This window comes from Chiloscyllium plagiosum, chromosome 40, assembly GCF_004010195.1.
Source record: "Chiloscyllium plagiosum isolate BGI_BamShark_2017 chromosome 40, ASM401019v2, whole genome shotgun sequence".
NCBI lineage: Eukaryota > Metazoa > Chordata > Chondrichthyes > Orectolobiformes > Hemiscylliidae > Chiloscyllium > Chiloscyllium plagiosum.
Genome location: NC_057749.1, coordinates 9054924 through 9074298, shown reverse-complemented (window position 1 = coordinate 9074298; position 19375 = coordinate 9054924). Strand labels below are relative to the sequence as shown.

General features: G+C 44.2%; 1 protein-coding gene across 2 annotated transcripts in view; it reads left to right on the top strand.

Annotated features, from left to right (window-relative positions):
• Positions 1–10539, top strand: part of LOC122542484 (restin homolog) — a 117924-nt gene extending 107385 nt beyond the window's left edge. For both annotated transcript variants that reach the window (XM_043680251.1, XM_043680250.1), the window contains 5 exons: positions 2730–2828; positions 3861–3977; positions 7379–7534; positions 8282–8342; positions 8442–10539. In XM_043680251.1, coding sequence (XP_043536186.1) covers positions 2730–2828; positions 3861–3977; positions 7379–7534; positions 8282–8342; positions 8442–9007 — 999 coding nt within the window. In that variant the 3' untranslated portion in view covers positions 9008–10539. The remainder of the gene's footprint in view (positions 1–2729; positions 2829–3860; positions 3978–7378; positions 7535–8281; positions 8343–8441) is intronic.
• The last annotated feature ends 8836 nt before the right edge of the window (positions 10540–19375 follow it).

Genomic DNA, 19375 nt, shown 5'->3' with positions numbered 1-19375 from the left:
AGCTCATTCCATACATGCACCACCCTCTGTGTGAAAAAGTTGCTCCTTAGATCCCTTTTATATCTTTCCCCTCTCACCCTAAACCTATGCCCTCTAGCTTTGGACTCACCTGTCCTGGGGAAAAGGTCTTGACCAATCACCCTCTCCACGCCCCTCATGATTTTATAAACCTCAATAAGGTCACCCCCTCAGTCTCTGACACTCCAGGGAAAACAGCCCCAGCCTGTTCAGCCTCTGCCTCTAGCTCCAACCCTGGCAACATCCTTGTAAATCTTTTCTGAACCCTTTCAAGTTTCACAACATCTCTCCTGTAGCAGATTTAGTTCAGCAGGAAATAATCCTTTCACCAACTTGGGTCATCAGAGCAGCTTTATAGTTGTGTGTAATGTTTTTTAAATATCTGACGAATAAATTGCTGCAATTAGTCATTGCATTGTGTCTTCACAGATTGACAGTCTGTTAGAGAGATGTATGGGCTGATTCAAATGACTCACCAAAGTACTCACCCAATGACTCAAAGAATCAAATTGAATTCCAATTATTTACCAGAAAGTGAACATCGAACTATCTATATTCATTGCCATGTTTCAGATTAAATGATCCATGGAGCAGGTTTTCAAGTTCTTAAAGCTTTGGGCAAACTTTTTATTTGTTAACTTCAAGGGAAAAGCACCGAGCAGTGGAGAACTCCTCCACTTTAATCACTTCTCCTCAGTGATCAGATCCAAGTCACTGAGTTACACAGTGAAGGCAAATCTTTTTGTTTAGTCGTTAGTGATTGTGCAAATTTCAAAAGTACATTGAGTACCTGGAAAGGTTAATCTGTTGTTTGATTTCAGTGATGCGTCCCAGAGGCGAGACACTTGGCTTTGGCTGCGTATTTTTAATCCTGCAGTTCACTGCCATTGTGACCAGTTTACTTTAGGCACTATCATGGAATCCATACAGTGTGGAAAGAGACCCATCGAGTCTACACTGCTCCTCCGAAGAGCATCCCACCCAGAGTCTTCCCACCTACCCTATCCCTGTAACCCTGCATTTCCCAGGGCCAATCCACCTAACCTGCACATCTTTAGACAGTGGGAAGATGCCAGAGCACCCAGATGACACCCATGCAGACACAGGGAGAATGTCTGTGTGGATTTTGCACACTCACCTGAGAGGCAGCAGTGCTCACCACTGAGCCACCATGGTGCCCTATCCCTTTGAGCGAGTCGAGAAGTTGAACTTGTTCGTTTCTTTTTATCCTTTTGCGGGGTATAGGTGTCACGGGCTGGACCAGCATTTATGGACCATTAGACATAGAAGTAAGCCATTCAGCCCATCAAGTCTGTTCTTGAATTCAATGAGATCTTGGCTGACCTGATTATCCTCCACTCCACATTCCCATCTTTATGCATAACCCTTGATTCCCTTATAGATTAAAAAGCTGTCTGTCTTAGCCTTGAATATACTGAATAACCCAACATCAACAGCCCTCAGCAGTAAAGAATGTCACTATTTATTGTGCATCTCTAATTGCCCCTGGAGAAGTCCCTGAACCGCTGCATTCCATTTGGTGTAGGTACACCCACCATGCAGGGGGGGAGGGAGTTTGACTCCGTGACAGTGAAGGATCGACTCCTTATTTCCAACTCAATATGGTGAATGTCTTGGAGGGGAGCTTGCAAATGTACCTGTTGCCCACCCCCCCTCCCCTCCCCCGTCTGTCTAGATGGCAAAAGTTGTGCTTTTGGAAGTCCTTCATCCTGGAGTGAACTCCACAGACCGGCAACTGTTTGAGAGAAAACAGTTCTCATTGACATCGTAAATGGGTGATCCCTTTATATTCAGTGTTCCCTAGATCTAGTCTCTCCCGCACGGGGAAGCAATGTACAGGTACCCCCTTATTTTCGCAAGTTCGCTTTATGCCACTTTGCTTTTACGAAAGACCGATATTAGTACCTGTTTTTGCTAACCGAAAGAAATCCAATGAGGATTTTCGCTTTTATGAGAAAACGCAAATTTTCTCCCATATAAATTAATACTTCTTTGATTTACACCATTTCAGCTTAAAAAAGGTTTCATAGGAACGCTCTACTTTTGGATAGTGAGGGATACCTGTATATTCCTGTAGACAGGCTATGAACCAAGGTGGACTTTCCAGCACAGTCTGACCACAAGCCGTTCCCTTGAAAGTACACCATGAAACATTGCAAAGGTACAGTGCACTGAAAAGACAATGAAATAAAAAGTGACTTTCACCTTTTGAATTTGGATAGTTTAGGATATTCTGTGAGTGAGCAATTATCATAGAGTCATAGACATGTACAGCACAGAAACAGATCTTTTGGTCCAACCCGTCCATGCTGACCAGATATCCCAATCTAATCTAGTCCCATCTGCCAGCACCTGGCCCATATCCCTCCAAACCCTTCCTATTCATATACCCATCCAAATGCCTCTTATATGTTGCAATTGTACCAGCCTCCATTACATCCTCTGGCAGCTCATTCCATACACGTACCACCCTCTGTGTGAAAAAGTTGCCCCTTAAGTCTCTTTTATATCTTTCCCCTCTCACCATAAATCTATGCCCTCTAGTTCTGGACTCCCCCACCCCAGGGAAAATATTTTTGTCTATTGATCCTATCCATGCCCCTCATGATTTTATAAACCACTATAAGGTCACCCCCTCAGCCTCTGACTAATTGATACATGATGATATACTGTAGTCATCTGTTTTGAAGGGACTGCAGGAGACGTTGAAGCTTGAACACCAGTTGTCTCAAACTCTTCAGAGGGAGAACCATAGCTTCAGCAGACGCAGCCAAGAAATGACTGAACAGGTAGGGCATTCTGGGAATATTGCCAGGCTGATTGATCCTTCTCGACCTACCATCGGGTGAAATATGTGAACTTTGACTGAGCTGTGTTAACATTCCGTCGGTAACTTGCATTCCATCTGTGGATCTCCCCTGTGTCAGAATCCTCCGCATCCTCCTTCTGAAAGGGAAGAAGTGGAGATTTGGGGTGTGGGGGAGTGAAAATTTAAAGAGCAGGTGAAGGCCAAAGAAACAGGAGATTGAGGTTTTGAAGGAAAGGGTGAAAGGTAAATAGCAGAAGTAATTCTGTAATCGAGAGGCATGGTAATGGAGGGAGCTATTCCAAAGATAAGACCAAGGTAGGAGCTGTGCAAGCCTGGAGTTGCATTCTTACATTGTAAAAGGACCAAGTTGCTCTTCCAATGTGGTCTTTATTGTTCATTATTTAGGAAGATATTCATTCATAGGATGTGGGTGAAGCTGACTTAAGTCAGCATTTACTGCCCGTCCCTACTTGTCCAGGAGACAGTTAACAGTCAACCACATCCTAGTTGATTATAACCACATGGTAGGCCAGACAGGATAAGCATGCCAGATTTCCTTCCTCACAGGATATTACACACAGTGTAGATCTCTTCCTCAAGCAATGCAGGCTGGGTCATTGAATAGATTCAAGGTTGAGTCAGAATGATTTTTGATCTACGAGGGAATCAAGGGGACAGGCAGGAAGATTACCTTCAGATCAACCATAATGCCACTGAGTGGCAGAACAGCTTCGAGGGGCCGAATGGCTTGCTGCTGTTCCTATGTCTTACATTTTTGTTGTTTGCTTCAGAAACAAGCCAGAACAGACATAACAGGATGAATGGCCACCTTCGGAGTGTTATAAACATGACAAACTAGATTCAATTCAAATGTAGGGGCACAACGATCAGTCAAGGATGTAATTAAGTCTTTATTTCATTCTGTGTAGAGGGAGAGCACACTGATTCTTTTGTATCTGTTTTCAAGAGGACATTACCAGGAGTCTGTAATAATTTCTGTGCCTTTCAACAGTTGGCCACTCTGGTAAAAGAGCAAGAAGATTTGACAAAAGCTTACAGTAAGCTCCCAGAGAGCAGGAAAGGGAATGCCTCTGTTGATTACTGGGTGCCCCGATCACACCTTGTGCAGGTAAACATGTTTATAATGATTCCTTAGTGAATTTAAGCAAAGAGCATTCTAACGTGACGGTAAATTGAAAAGAAAAGCTCACTTTCAGAATGACGTGACTGAAAAGTGAATGAGTACATTAGTCCCGCCGGCAGGATAAATGACCAAACGGAGAGTTTAGCACAGTCTGTGCGAGCTCAATGACTTGCCTCACTTTGCTTGCAACAAGTAGGACAGAGAGGCTAAATTACATTCTGATGTTGGCTGAAGACAGTCGCCCATTGTCTCAGGAACTTCAATATTCTTTTAATGGGTTTACAATACTGTGTGAACGCTCCTGAACCAGTTATTGTCAAATTCAGGTTTACCCAGGACGGATTTGGATCAAATTCCAGCGCTACTCAACGTAGCATCTGTAAGGCCAGCTGGTACCGCCAGCTCTTGCTGAGGTGTAGAAAAACAGGAGCAGGCCATTCGGCCCATTGAGCCTGCACTGCCATCAACAAGATCATGACTGATCCTCTATCTCAATGCCATACACCTGCTCTCTCTCTCTCTCTCTTCACACCTTTAGTGTTTGCGAAATCGTAAAGTCATACAGCACAGCACAGCACAGCAGAGGCTCTTCGGCCCATCATGTCTTGCCCCGACCTATCTACTTTAATCCCAGCACTTGGCCCATGACCTCAAATTTTATGACATTTTGAGTGATCATCCGTGTACTTTTTAAAGGTTGTGAGGTTTCCTGCCTTGACTCCCCTCTCATTCCAGATTCCTAGCGTTCTTTGGGTGAAAAAACCTTTCCTCAAATCCCCCCTGAACCTCCTGCCCTTCGCTGTAAAATATTGCTTCCTTGTTATCAAACCTTCAACTAAGGGGAACAATTGCTTATTATCCACTCTGTCCATGCTCCTCATAACTCTATACCCTTCCAGCGGGTCCTGTCTCAGCCTTTAAAGCATAAGGCCGTACAATATAGGAGCTGAATTACGCTGTTTGCTCCATGGCTGATATGTTTCTCAACTCCATTCTCCTGCCTTCTTCCTGTAATCTTTGATCCCCTTACTAACCAAGAACCAACCTATCTCTATCTTAAATACACTCAGTGACTTGGTCTCCACAGCCTTCTGTGGCAATTAGTTTCACAGATTAACCACCGTCTGGCTGAAGAAATTCCTCCTCATCTCAGTTCTGACGGGTCATCCCTTCTCTCTGAGGCTGTGCCCTCAGGTCTTAATCTTGTCTACTAGTTGAAACATCTTCTCCATGTCCACTGTTTCCAGACCTTTCAGTATTCAGTGAGATTCCCATCCTCCCACTCAATTTCTAACCTCCGTCGAGTACAGACCCAGAGTCCTCAACTGCTCCTCACATGACAAGACCATCATCCTTTCTTGTAAGCCTCCCCTCCAAGGTCAGCACACCCTTTCCTTAGATACGGGGCCCAAACCTGCTCTCAATTTTCCAAATGCGGTCTGAGGAGCGGCCTTATTCAGCTGCTGTATATTTCTGTTCTTGTATTCTAGCCTTCTGGAAATGAGTGGTACTGTTGCATTTGCCTTTCTTCATTTGCCAATTGCAGTGAAGACTATGGATACATTTAAGGTGAAGCCATACAGATGAGATCGAGTGCTTTGTGTTGTGGTGTAAAGATAATGATCTCTCCCTCAATGTCAGCAAAACTAAAGAGCTGGTCATCAACTTCAGAAAGAAAGGAGGAGGAAACGCGCCCCCCCATCCACATCAATGGAGCTGAGGTGAAGATGCTCAAGAAAGTCAAGTTCCTCAGAGTGACGATCACCTACAATCTGTCCTGGACCACCCACGCTGACTTGATGGTCAAGAAGGCACAACACCTCTACACCCACCAGGAGGCTTAGGGAATTCAGCATGTATAAGTACCCTCTCCAACTCTTATGGCCATAAGAGCCCTTTTATGGATGCACCATAAAAAGCATTCTATCTGGATGCATCATGGCTTGGGATGGCAACTGCTCTGCCCAGGATTGTAAGAAATTACATAGAGCTGTGAACACAACTCAATCCATCACGGAAGCCAAGTTTCCATCCATTGAATCCATCTACACTTCTCACTACCTCAGAAAGGCGTCCAATGTCATCATAGATCCCTCCCACCCCGGTTATAATCTCTTCCAACCTCTTCTTCAGGCAGAAGATACAAAAGCTTAAACACACATACCAACAGGTTCAGGAACAGCTTCTTTCCTGCTGTTATTAGACTGCGGAATGGAACTCTCAAATTTCAAATTTAATGTTGATCTTGCTTTTGGTGCAGCCATAACTTTGTATTCCTCGCTCTGATGCGTCACCCTCTGATCTTTTATGGTATGATCTGCCTGTACTGCACGCAAGACAAATCTTTTCACTGTGCCTCGGTACATGTGGTAATAATAAATTTAATTAAATCAAAACATTTGAGGGAGAGGGGAATCGAGAGGGCTATGAAGGTTAATTTAGATACAAAAACATAAACACGTGGTGTCCAAAGGCTTGCTTCTGCTTGATCCATGAAATCAAATTGTTTTCTAGTAGTTAAATGCATCCAGGGTTTTCACCTACACTCAAGTCCAGTGTCTGCTCTCTGCATCATGATAACCTCTTGATATCAGCCCAGAAGTTACAGTTTGGATCTCTTTTACCTAATGTTCTGGATTAACCATCCACGTTTAATTTATGATGTTCACTACCTCTCCAATCATTCCACTGCGGGTCTTCTGACTTGTCCATCAAAAAGATTCCATCCGGTGTTCAGTCATAACCCACTCATTCTCCTGACGACAAGAAATAGGCTCCTATTCTCTATCAACAGCATTTGAATCTATCCCTTGTTTCATGATGATCATAACGATTGGGCAGCATGGTGGCTCAGTGGTTAGCACTGCTGCCTCACACCACCAGGGACCCAAGTTCGATTCCAGCCTCGGGTGACTGTCTGTGTGGAGTTTGCACATTCTCCTCACATCTACATGGGTTTCCTCTGGGTGCTCTGCTTTTCTCCCACAATCGAAAGATGTGCAGGTCAGGTGAATTGGCTATGCTAAATTACCCATAGTGTTCAGGGATGTGTACGCTAGGTGCATTGGTCAGGGGTAAATACAGAGGTAAGGGAATGGGTCTGGTTGGGTAACTCTTCTGAGGGTCGGTATGGCCTTGTTGGGCTGAAGGGCCTGGTTCCACACTGTAGGGATTCTATTAAAAAAAACCTTTGATTCTTCATCCCTGTTCACTGTGGGCTATTCAACTGTGCAAGGCATCACAACTGAGAAACATAATTGCCAACGCCACTCAGGCTCATGTATTTTACCAGGAGTCATTGAGTTAGTGTCCAGCGATTAGGATTGGCGTCTGTCTGATCTGCGCAAATCTCACTGGATTAACCTGCTGCTGTCTGTGTGTCACAGAACGTGGTTGAAATGGTGAAGTCCCAGGAGGATCAGAAACTGCACTTGGAGGAAGAGAATCGGAAGCTGAAGGAAGACCCTGGTTTTCAAAGCTTCCAGAAGCTGGAAAAGGAGATTCAGAGCTTGCAGCAACACCTGGATGTGAAAACGGAAAAGGTAACCGCAAACCGTCTCAGCAGCTTGCCTTGCGATCAGTGAAGGTTGCGTGTAATTGTGACAGAGAATCTGTCCTTGCTGGGAGTTAACAGTGTGAATCTTCCGAACAAAGTTCTCACTAAAGAACTTAAATATGAAAATCTTGGCAGGAGTTCAGAATTCATGTACATAAGTGTTATAACCAAAACATTCAGTATTGGAATCAATACTTACTCATACCTACATTTATTTACAGACTGAATAAGCATTAGCCTCCAAGCTACAATGGTATCACTTCAGCATGGTGACTCAGTGGTTAGTGCTGCTGCCTCACAGCACCAGGGACCTGGGTTTGATGCTACCCTCGGGCGACTGTCTGTGTAGAGTTTGCACATTCTCCCTGTGTCTTCGTGGGTTCCCTCTGGTTGCTCCAGTTTCCTCACATAGTCCAAAGTTGTGCAGGTTAGGTGGATTGGCCATGCTAAATTGCTGCATAGTGTCCAGGGATGTGCAGGTTATGTGGATTAGCCACAGTAAAAACCCCCATATGGGGTTACAAGGATTTTTGGGGGAGGGAATGGGTCTGCTTGGGATGCCTTGCAGAGGATTGGTGCAGCCTCGACAGGACGAATGGCCTCTTTCTGCACTTTCGCCATAGTAAGCAAAAGATTCCATCAATTAAAAAATGTTTCTTCTTCCAGTTCTGTTAAGTGATTCTGTTAAGTTGGCTTCTTGACTTGCTTAACACTTGTCATAATTGCATTGCAGATGGCTGCCATGGCTTGTGAAATGGAGGCGCTAAGACACAAGAATGAATGTCTCATGACAGGTAAAGCCGCTCTATTCTCGTCCATTGCCGCTGTTCCTTTCAAGGCTTGTGCTGATCTCTAACGCTATCCTCCTCATCCCTAACCCCATTCCCCAACAGCAAACATGAAAGATTGGCAACAGGTCCAGGGCTTGAGGGAGCAAAGTCATGACTCATTGATCACCACCATCCTGGGGGCAGTTCCGAGGCCATCCGATGGGCAGCACTGCAACCCTTGGGCGATGCACTTGTTTCAGGACCTCCAACCCGGTAACCAAGGAATGAGGGAGCCATCTCCCTGTCGGATGGGGGGCTCTATCTCACCCACAGCGACCCCTAGTGACAAGGGTGAGCAACGGCACGTGGGTTGCACCTCACCCGGTGCTCCCTGCGCTGAGACCTGGCTCAGCGGTATGTCGACAAGGTTCAACAAGCATTCAAGACGGGCTGGCTCGCCAGACTGGTCATCTCCTGCTATGACCCAGAGCAGGACTCCATCTCCTCCCAGACCCAACTGTCCAGATGCACCGCCGAATACTAGCAAGTCACCGCGTGATTTCTCCTCAGAAGCTCAGAGTGAGGACGAGAAGTCGCAGGGAACAGTGATGACTCCTGCAATGAAGTGTTCGCTTCTGCTATCCCCTCGGCCTTTTAGATTGCACAGGTCGAACAGGAATAAAAAATGACATCCTTTGGTGAAGAACCAAATTATTTTTAAATAGACAAACCTTTGCATCCTTTTAAGAACCAAAAATGATCGAAACTCAATACTCTTAAAGGGGGCACTGCCTTCGTGTAATATTATGTGGCGTTAATGTGCTGGAATATTTTGTTTTGGAAAGGATTGCTCATGTTTAAGGACACAATTATGAATGGTTCCACACATCAGTGTGCTGCAAGTTGGTTGGTTTATGAGTGAGACAGGCTTGGGAAATGTTCCTCCATCTCGGTTGCTCGACCTTTGATAAATTGCATGTTCGCAGAATCTCAGACCATTCAGTCCTGCACCGACTCTCTGAGCATTTTGACTTTGTGCCAAATTCCTTCCCGTTTCCCATCTCCCTGTTTCCGCTGAAATAATCATCCAATGCCTCCTCTTGAATTCCTCGGCTGATCCTGTCTCCACCTCACTTCCGGGCAGCGCTTTTCAAACTGGGACCACTCACCGTGTGGAAAAGGTCTTTTCTCTTTATCTCAAAATGGCTTATTTTGCAAAATTTGGCAATGCAGAGGGCGGTGCCAATGGGTGGAATAATGGTTTTACAATGTTAAATGCATGGTTGCTCAATTCCTTATTAATTGATGAATCTTTGTCACTTCTGAATAGTCATTCTCAATGTAAAAACTGGTTATGGATAGATGAGTTGAGACCAAACATGGGCAGTCCAATATGAATAAAACTGATATGTTTAATATTCCTACCCTCCCCATCATCTGAAAAGGGTATAATTATTTCCCCACATTTTGAGTAACTCTATGCAAAGATATAAGGGGCATAGCTGTTTTCTGAAGGTATATCGGTACCATTTTGTAGTTACCCTGTTCAGATGGACATGAAAACCCCAAAGCACTTTTCCCATCTGTCCACCAAATGTTCAGTATAGTTTTCCCCATCCTTTCCATTAATTGGTTCCTTTGCCTTTTAACTCACCTGGACCTTATATAGGACTGAGTGACAAAAGCAGGCCATTCGGCCCATCAAGCCTGCTCCACCATTCTAACTCAACCTTGAATAAATTTAAAGACGCACCCACGACGGACTTCTTGTGAACAGAAGGTGCTTTCATTGCATGTTTATGATGGGGCAAGGTGGATACCTTGCGAAATGATGTCCTGAGGACATGAAAGGCACTATAGAAATGCAAGTTCGCCCTTCCTTCCCAATAAAAGCTTGTGCGAGATTTCATTTTAGGGAGCACAGCCTGATTCTTGGTGCTTGCTCCTGATCATGTCCACTTCCCCATGATGCATTGCAAGGAGCAGGAATGCGCTTCCTGATGAGAACAGATCTCCAAAGTACAAGAAATGGAAGTTGATGACTGAATTAATGCCAGACAATCCCTCAGTTACAATTATAGATTTACATAGGGTTTCCATTGACCAGAAACTCACCTGGACTCACCATATACAGTAAACGCAGTGGCGACAAGAGCAGGTCAGAGGCTAGAAATACTGGTTGAGAGTGTGGTGCTGGAAAAGCACAGCCAGTCAGGCAGCATACGAGAAGCAGGAGAACAGACGTTTCGGGCATAAGCTCTTCATCCTCATGCTTAAAACGTCGGTTCTCCTGCATGACCTGCTGTGCTTTCCCAGCACCACACTCTTGACTCTGATCTCCAGCATCTGCAGTCTCACTTCCTGCTAGAAATACTGCAGGTAACTCATGTCCTGTCTCCCCCAAAGTCTGTCTATCACCTACAAGCCGGACGTCAAGAGTGTGCTGGAATACTCTTCACTTAGATGGGTACAGCCCCAACTGCACTCAAAAAGCTTGACACCATCCAGCATAAGGCAGTCTGCTTGATTGGCACCACATCCGCAAACACTCACTTCCTCCGCCAGAGACGTTCAGTAGCAGTGTGTACAATCTAGAAGATGTACTGCAGAAATTCTCCAACGATCTTTAGACAGCGCCTTCCAAACCCTCAATCATTGCCATCTGGAAAGCCAAGGGCAGTAGATACATTGGAGCACCACCTCCTCCAATTTCCCCTCCGAGCTGCTCACCATCCTAACGTGGAAATATATCACCATTCCTTCAGTGTCACTGGCTCAAAGTCCTGGAATTTCCTCCCTGAGGGCATTGTGGGTGTCCCTATAGCATATGGACTGCAGTGATTCAAGTAGGCAGCTCAACCCCATCTTCTTGAGGATGGCCAGTGAACAGCACTGGCCCAGCCAGCGATGCCCACATCTCACAAGTGAATAAAAAATCTTACATATATGGACAGATTAGTTATCCCTTTGATACAGGAAGCCATACAGTCTAGAATTTTCAAAATCCAGAATCGGATGAATAAAATCAGTGATTTTGTCTCAAGTGCATCATTTTTTCAGTAATGAAGTGTGTGAAGCTGGAAGCACTCTCTGTAGAACAGAGAAGGTGAGGAGGTTTAATAGAGGTGTGTACATTTATGAGAGGTTTTGATAGAGCAATTAGGATAAGATATTTAAACTGTCAGAGGACTCAACATTAAACTGATTGGCGAAAGAATGAGGGAGATGGAAATGTGTTGCTGGAGAAGCGCAGCAGGTGAGGCAGCATCTGGGAGGGAGGCTGATGGGAACCAGGTTTATACAGGAGCTGATGTGATTTAGAATGCGCTGCCTGAAACTTTGGTGGAAATGGACTCAACACAATAGGAGGCTCCAAATAGGAACAGGATAAATCCTTGAAAGGGAAGTTAGCAGATGCTTGAACTCTGTTGATGAGTTGGATAGGTACAGTGGGCTGAGTGGCCTCCTCCTCTGCTGTAAGATTCTGTGTAATAATATCTGTGAAGTCAGTGCGATTGCCTCACACGTGACTTTTCTGCCAGCTGACTGGATGGTAGCAGTCTATAGGTGTGTAGGTTGCCCTACCTATCAATAGCTTTCTTGCTAGCCTAGCCAACTGAGGGACAAGTTGGCTGGAGGGAGCTCAGAAACAGATCAACTGTGAATATTGGATCAGGCTTGAGGGGCTGAATGGCCTCCTCCTGTTCATATAGATATTTTCTAATCGTCCTGTTCAGCGATGTTAGGACTCACCTCTGGAGCAGGTTGTACTTGAACTTGGACCTCTTGACCCAGAGGTAGAGACAATACCACTGCACCATTAGACCCCTCTTCCAGTTCATGTATTGCCAGCGTGTCAATCATATGTGCATGCAGCCTATAAACTGTGGTAAAATCAATGTGTAATTAGACATATCATGCTTTCCTCATTTACAATTCCTGAACTTTATATGCCAAATTAATTTCGTCCAATTATTTAGGTTCCAACCTTTTTCTCCTGGAGTATAAATTGTTTCAAATTTGACATTCTTGCATTGGCCCTGATGAGAGCAAGTCAAGAAGTTTTGTCAACATGTATTCCATTTCAGTAATAAGCAAATGATTTATTTTAAAACAATTAAACACTTAGCTTTGGGATCAAAGAAAGCTGCAATCTGCAGAGAATTTACACTTATCTTTCTTCCTACTGTGCAGGGGGGATGCCGGAGGTGAAATAAAGCATACTGCTACCGGTAATACCCCAAATCTGTCCGAGCAGTCTCTGCTGCACACTTTGTGCTTTCCTGATTTCATTGGGTGCATTGCACTTTGCTTATATTCTGAGTTGATTGACTGGTCCTAGTTACTACCTGAGCGCCTTCCTATTGGACAGGTATTTGATTAGGCCTTGATTGCCCATGTAAGGTTATGAGGGGATCTGACAGGGGGTACGTATTCAGAAGATATTTCTGTTACTCGGGGAGCCATGAACTAGTGTACATGGGTGGCACAATGATTAGCATTGCTGTCTCACAGTGCCAGGGATAGATTGGCAGGGGAGATTAGACAACCTTGATGCTGCTTAGGTTACTGTATTTTTTGAACAACTATACCTTGTTAGTTGCTCCAGCCTATTAAACTAGTTTTCATTCCTACTGCATTGCTTTTTAAATTTCATAAATTTCAGCTCCCAGTCAAAAACTGTACCATCCAACTAAATATCTAACTATTTTAATCTTACAGTTTTCTTTATCATAAATGACAGGATATGACTTGACCCCCTCAGAGAATCCAGTAACTGCCATTCGTACCTGGAAATATCCAAAGACCAAGCACTATGCTGGTGTGAACTGTTGACATTCATTGCTTACAAACTGTGCGCATAAGTAGGTGGGACTTGGGTTTCACGAGGTGTCAGTTTTGTGTCAACAGCAGCATGATGGTACAGCTCCATGTACAAATGATCAGTCACTGTTAGAGTCATAGAGTCCTACAGCACACAGACAGGCTCTTTGGCCCAAACTGATCTATGCCGACCAAAATGTCCATCCACGCTTACCCTACTTCCCTGTACTTGGCCCATATCCTTCTAAATCTTTCCTATCCACGTATTTGTCCAAATGTCTTTTAAATGTTGTTAATGTTCCCCCCTCAACCACTTCTGTTGGCAGCTCATTCTATATGCGTACCACCCTCTGTGTAAAAAAAAAAGTTGCCCTCTTAGATTCCCTTTTATTCTTTCCCCTCTAACCTTAAACTGATGCCCTCTTCTTCCCGATTTCCCAGCTGTTGTAAGGATATTATTATGGTTAGTTCTTAATTTCACTGTCAGAGTCATACAGCACAGAAACAGAGCTTTCAGCCCAACCACTCCATGCCAACCATAATTCCAAACTAAACTAGTCCCACCTGCCTGCCCATATCCCTCCAAATATTTTCTATTCATGTTCTTATTTAACTGTCTTTTAATGTTGTAACTATCTGCATCCAACACTTCCTCTGGAGATTCATTCCACATGTGAACCACACTCTGTCTAAGAAAAAAGCCTCTCGTGTCTTTTTAAAGTCTTTCTCCTCCCACCCTAAAAATATCTCACTTTTTTTGAATTCATCAACAAGCTGGTTAGATCACATTTGATGCCCCTCCCTAATTACCCAGAAGGCAATTAAGAGTCAACCATGTTGCTGTCGATCTGAAATCGCACTAGTCCAGACCCAGCAAATTTCTTCCCTAATGGACATTAGCGAACCAACAATGCTTTCATGGTCATCATTAGACTTTTAACTCCAAATTTTCATTATGTTCAAATTCTACCATCTGCCATGGAAAGATTTAAACCTGGGTCCCCAGGACGTTAAAACAAACTGGAAATCTGAAAAAAAACCAGAAATTGTTGGAGAAACTCAGCAGGTCTGGCAGTATCTGGGGAGAGAAAGTAATGCCAACGTTTCGGGTCCAGTGACCCTTCATCAGAATTAGTAGAGGTTCTGTCAAAGGATCACCAGATTAGAACTGTTAACTCTGCTTTCTCTCCACAGATGCTGCCAGACTTGCTGAGTTTCTCCTGCAATTTCTGTTTTGTTCCCCTGGGCATTACCTGGGTCTCTGGATTACTAGCCTAGTGACAAAACTATGGACCCATCACCTCCCACAATCTCCTAACCACCTTTCCTTATAAACAATATTCATTTTGAACATTCAGTGCAGGTCAATTTAACAGATTGCGATGAAGCGTCTCAGCCAGGAAAAGGAAGTTCAGTGTTTCTTCTTCTCTGTAATTAGCTGCACATTAATAATATTGAGAGTATTCTTCGTCCTAAAGCATGCAATTCCGTAAAAGGCTTGTTAAAAGTCCCAGGAATAATCGGGCATTTTCCAATGAAAGTTGTTGCCGATATTTGTGCAGTGCCAAAGATGTAGGTTGTGCTGAGTTTGGAAATTTGTCAGTTTTATTTCTAAATAAAGGGTCTCTCAGTTCTGATCGAAAAGGAATTATCGTGATATGTGCATACACTCTGCAGGAACTGTCACTGAGGAAAGCATAATATCAGGAATTATAAATTTATTTTAATTTACCACAGTCTGGTGCTGAGTTTGCACTTGTGTATTTTACAAAACACACTGGCAGAATAGGGATGGGAGTAGACCATTGAGCTCCTCAAGCATGTTCTGTCCACTAATGAGAAATCATGATTTGTGACAATCATACTAATAGGGTTTGATTCCTAATTTTGTAAAGATACATATTTAGCATGAGATTCTTTTATGGATTGTGATATGTATGTAACAATAATAACCAGAGCTGTATCTATATTGATGTGTCAAATTATGTTTTGCTGGAATGCTGTTTCTTATATGATAAAATACTAAAGAACATCCAGACTTTGTCTTTTCAAATGCAAATAATTTCATTGTACTTCCCTTTTCTCCTGGGGAAGGAGTGTGACTGTCTAGTGTCTTGTGTTTGGCATGTAACATTTAAGACTGAAAGTCAGCATTTGGTTAATACCTGCATTTAGAGATGTACAGTTGTTTGATTTCACTGTCCTGTTCACTTTCTGTTTTAAGATTTCCTCCTGCGGTCTGTCAGTGTTGAGGGCTGAGAGGAGGCTTGTGGACTTGTTTCTGTGTTTTGTACATGTCGGGTAATCTTATGGAAAAAGGTCTTTAATCAACGGCTCCATATTTTAAAGTTAACCTACTCCTCCTGTATCACTCAACATCCTCTAACATCTTCCTGCCATTACATTTCAAGACTAACACAGCTCAAATTTCTCAATTTCATTTCCTGTTTTGTATTTCAATCTTTTCAGTACCTGGGTTAATTGTTGTGATGTTTCTCTGAAACAGATGTCAGTTGTTGAATGTTTCTGTTATATCATGGTGAGTTGGATATATCTAGACCAGTGCAGTCCTCACACGTTGATTCCGTGTGGAATTGCAAGTTACAACGTTGCTGTGGAAAGCTAAACACCTCAAGGCTTTTGACTGACATGAGACATTTCAGAGCAAGAGCACAGAAGGTGCATCTTTGTCATCTCCTGGATGGACTGTGATGACCAAAGGGGTGTGTGTCAAAGAGGAATTCTCCAAACTGTTATTTCTCCTCTTGGATCTGAGGTGCGATGGAGGGTAATCTATAATGAAGTGTCAGGGATTTCCTAGTTGTACCTCCTCTATTCCATTTATTACATTGTATGCCCCTCCCTCCACCTCCATGAGGTAAACAGGACACGTTTCTCCAGTTTTCAATGATTTTGATGCATTTGCTGTGACCTCATTGCTGTGACTTCTCTCTGTACCTTGGTTTATGTGACAGTGACTATGTGATGGGTGGCTCAGTGATTAGCACTGCTGCCTCACAGTGCCAGGGACCTGGATTCAGTTCCACCCTCGGGCGACTGTCTGTGTGGAGTTTTGCACATTCTCCCCATGTCAGTGTGGGTTTCCTCTGGGTGCTCCGGATTCCTCCCATAGCCCGAAAGATGTGCCATGCTAACTTGCCCATAGTGTCTAAGAATGCGTAGGCTAGGTGGATTAGCCATAGGAAATACAGGAATTGGATGGGGTGCCGGGATTGGGTGTATACCCAATCAGCCAAATGGCCTCTTTCTACATTGTAGGGATTCTATGATTTAGGTGACAAAATTCAAGTACTGAATTGCTTCCATTCAGAAAGTAAATGATTTGATGTGTGCCGTAGGGACAATAACAAAAGTCGTGGGATTTTATTGTGATCAATACATTTGAAGTTGGAACTGGAGGTTTGAAAGAACATAGAACAGTACAGCACAGAACAGGCCTTCAGCCCACGCTGTTGAACCGACCATTGATCCTCATGTGTGAGGTAAACTTAATGTACTAACCCTCAAATGTCTGTGACCATATGCATGTCCAGCAGTCTCTTAAATATCCCCAATGACCTCGCTTCCACAACTGCTGCTGGCAACGCATTCCATACTCTCGCAACTCTCTGCGTAAAGAACCCACCTCTGACATCCCCTCTATACTTTCTGCCAAATAGCTTAAAACTATGACCCCTCGTGTTAACAATTTCTGCCCTGGGAAAAAGTCTCTGGTTATGAACTCTATCTATGCCTCTCATTATCTTGTACATCTCAGTTAGGTCCCCTCTCTTCCTTCTTTTTTCCAATGAAAAAAGTCCGAGCTCAGTCAACCTCTCTTCATAAGATAAGCCCTCTATTCCAGGCAGCATCCTGGTAAACCTTCTCTGAACCCTCTCCAAAGCCTCCACATCTTTCTTATAACAGAGTGACCAGAACTGGACACAGTATTCCAAGTGCGGTCTAACCAAAAATTTATAGAGCTGCAACAAGGTCTCACGGCTCTTAAACTCAATCCCCCTGTTAATGAAAGCCAAAACACCATATGCTTTTTTAACAACCCTGTCCACTTGGGTGGCCATTTTAAGGGATCTATGTACCTGTACACCAAGATCCCTCTGTTCCTCCACACTGCCAAGAATCCTGTCTTTAATCCTGTACTCACCTTTCAAGTTTGACCTTCCAAAATGCACCACTTCGCATTTATCCAGGTTGAACTCCAGCTGCCACCTCTCAGCCCATCACTGCATCCTGTCAATGTCACGCTGCAGCCTACAACAGTCCTCTATACTGTCAACGACACCTCCAACCTTTGTGTCGTCTGCAAACTTGCTAACCCATCCTTCAATCTCCTCATCCAAATCATTAATAAAAATTACAAAGAGTAGAGGCCCAAGGACAGAGCCCTGTGGAACACCATTCACCACTGACTTCCAGGCAGAATACTTTCCTTCCACTACCACTCGCTGTCTTCTGTCGACCAGCCAATTTTGTATCCAGACAGCTTAATTTCCCTGTATCCCATTCCTCCTGACCTTCTGAACAACCCGACCATGGGGAACCTTATTAAATGCCTTGCTGAAGTCCACACACACCACGTCCACCGCTCGACCCTCATCAACTTGTCTAGTAACATCCTCAAAGAACTGAATAAGATTTGTGAGGCATGACCTGCCCCTCACAAAGCCGTGCTGACTGCATTTAATCAAGCCATGTACTTCCCGATGGTCATAAATCCTATCCCTCAGAATCCTTTCTAACACCTTGCAGATGACAGACGTGAAACTGACTGGTCTGTAATTGCCGGGGATTTCCCTATTTCCTTTCTTGAAGAGAGGAATTACATTTGCCTCCCTCCAGTCCTCAGGTATGACTCCGGTTGAGAGGGAGGATACAAAGATCTTCGTTAGCAGCGAAGCAATCACATTTCTCGCTTCCCAAAGCAGCTGAGGACAAATCTGGTCCGGGCCTGGCGACTTGTCAATCTTAATGTTTGTCAAAATTTTCAGCAGATCAGCTTCCTCAATCTCTATCTATTCCAGCATGCTTCCCTGCTCCTCAATGGTTTCATTCACTACAAGGTCCTTTTCTTCAGCAAAGACAGAAGCAAAAAACTCATTTAGGGCTTCCCCTACCTCCTCAGACTCTATACACAAGTTCCCTATGCTATCCCTGATCGGCCCTACTCTTTTTGATCATTCTCTTATTCCTCACATACATGTGCCTTTGGATTCTCCCTAATCCTTCCTGCCAAGCCTTTTTTGTGCCCCCCCCCGGCTCTCTTCAGACCATTTTTGAGCTCCTTCCTCGCCTGCCTGTAATCCCCTAGAGCTGAGCAAGACCCTTGCTTCCTCCACCTTACATAAGCTGCCTTCTTTTTTTTGACGAGGAGCTCCTCCGCTCTCGTCATCCAAGGTTCCTTTATCTTACCCCTTCTTGCCAGTCTCAGAGGTACACATTTGTGCATCACTCGCAACAACTGTTCCTTAAACAGTCTCCACATGTCTATAGTGCCCTTCCCGTGGAACAATTGCTCCCAGTCCATGCTTTCCAACACACGTCTGATAGCATCATAGTTTCCTTTTCCCCAATTGAATATCCTCCCATTGTGCCTGCTTCACTCCTTCTCCATAGCTATGTAGAATGTGAGGCAGTTGTGGTCACTATCACCAAAATGCTCTCCCACCGCAAGATCTGACATCTGCCCCGGCTCATTGCCGAGCACCAAATCCAAAATGGCCTCTCCCCTTGTCGGCCTGTTAATATACTGAGTTAGGAAACCCTCCTGAACACACCTTACAAAAACAGCTCCTTCCAAACCATCTGCTCAAAGGAGGTTCCAATCAATATTGGGAAAGGAGGTACAATTGTCAGGCAAGACTCATTGTATAGGTAAGGGATTGGCTGTCTAACTGACCCAGTGGTCCAATGATTCCTCATCAGACTTCCAACTGTGGGCAACTCTAAATCTTTTACAGCGTAAGGCTGGCTCAGTGGAGTGTATTCATTTTGACCTGCACTCGAAATACCGATTGATCCACTAATTTGTTGTGAGAACTCTGTATTATACAGCGTGGAGATGTAAAGGTGACGGGGGGTGGGGGTGATGATGTAGAGAAAGGGAATGTAGGCTAACATAGACACCAGAAAGGGGGTGGGGAAAAGAAAAGATACTATCAACTATTCTACCATGGAAGGTGGGTATCACTTGCAAGACCAGCCTTTGTTGCCCA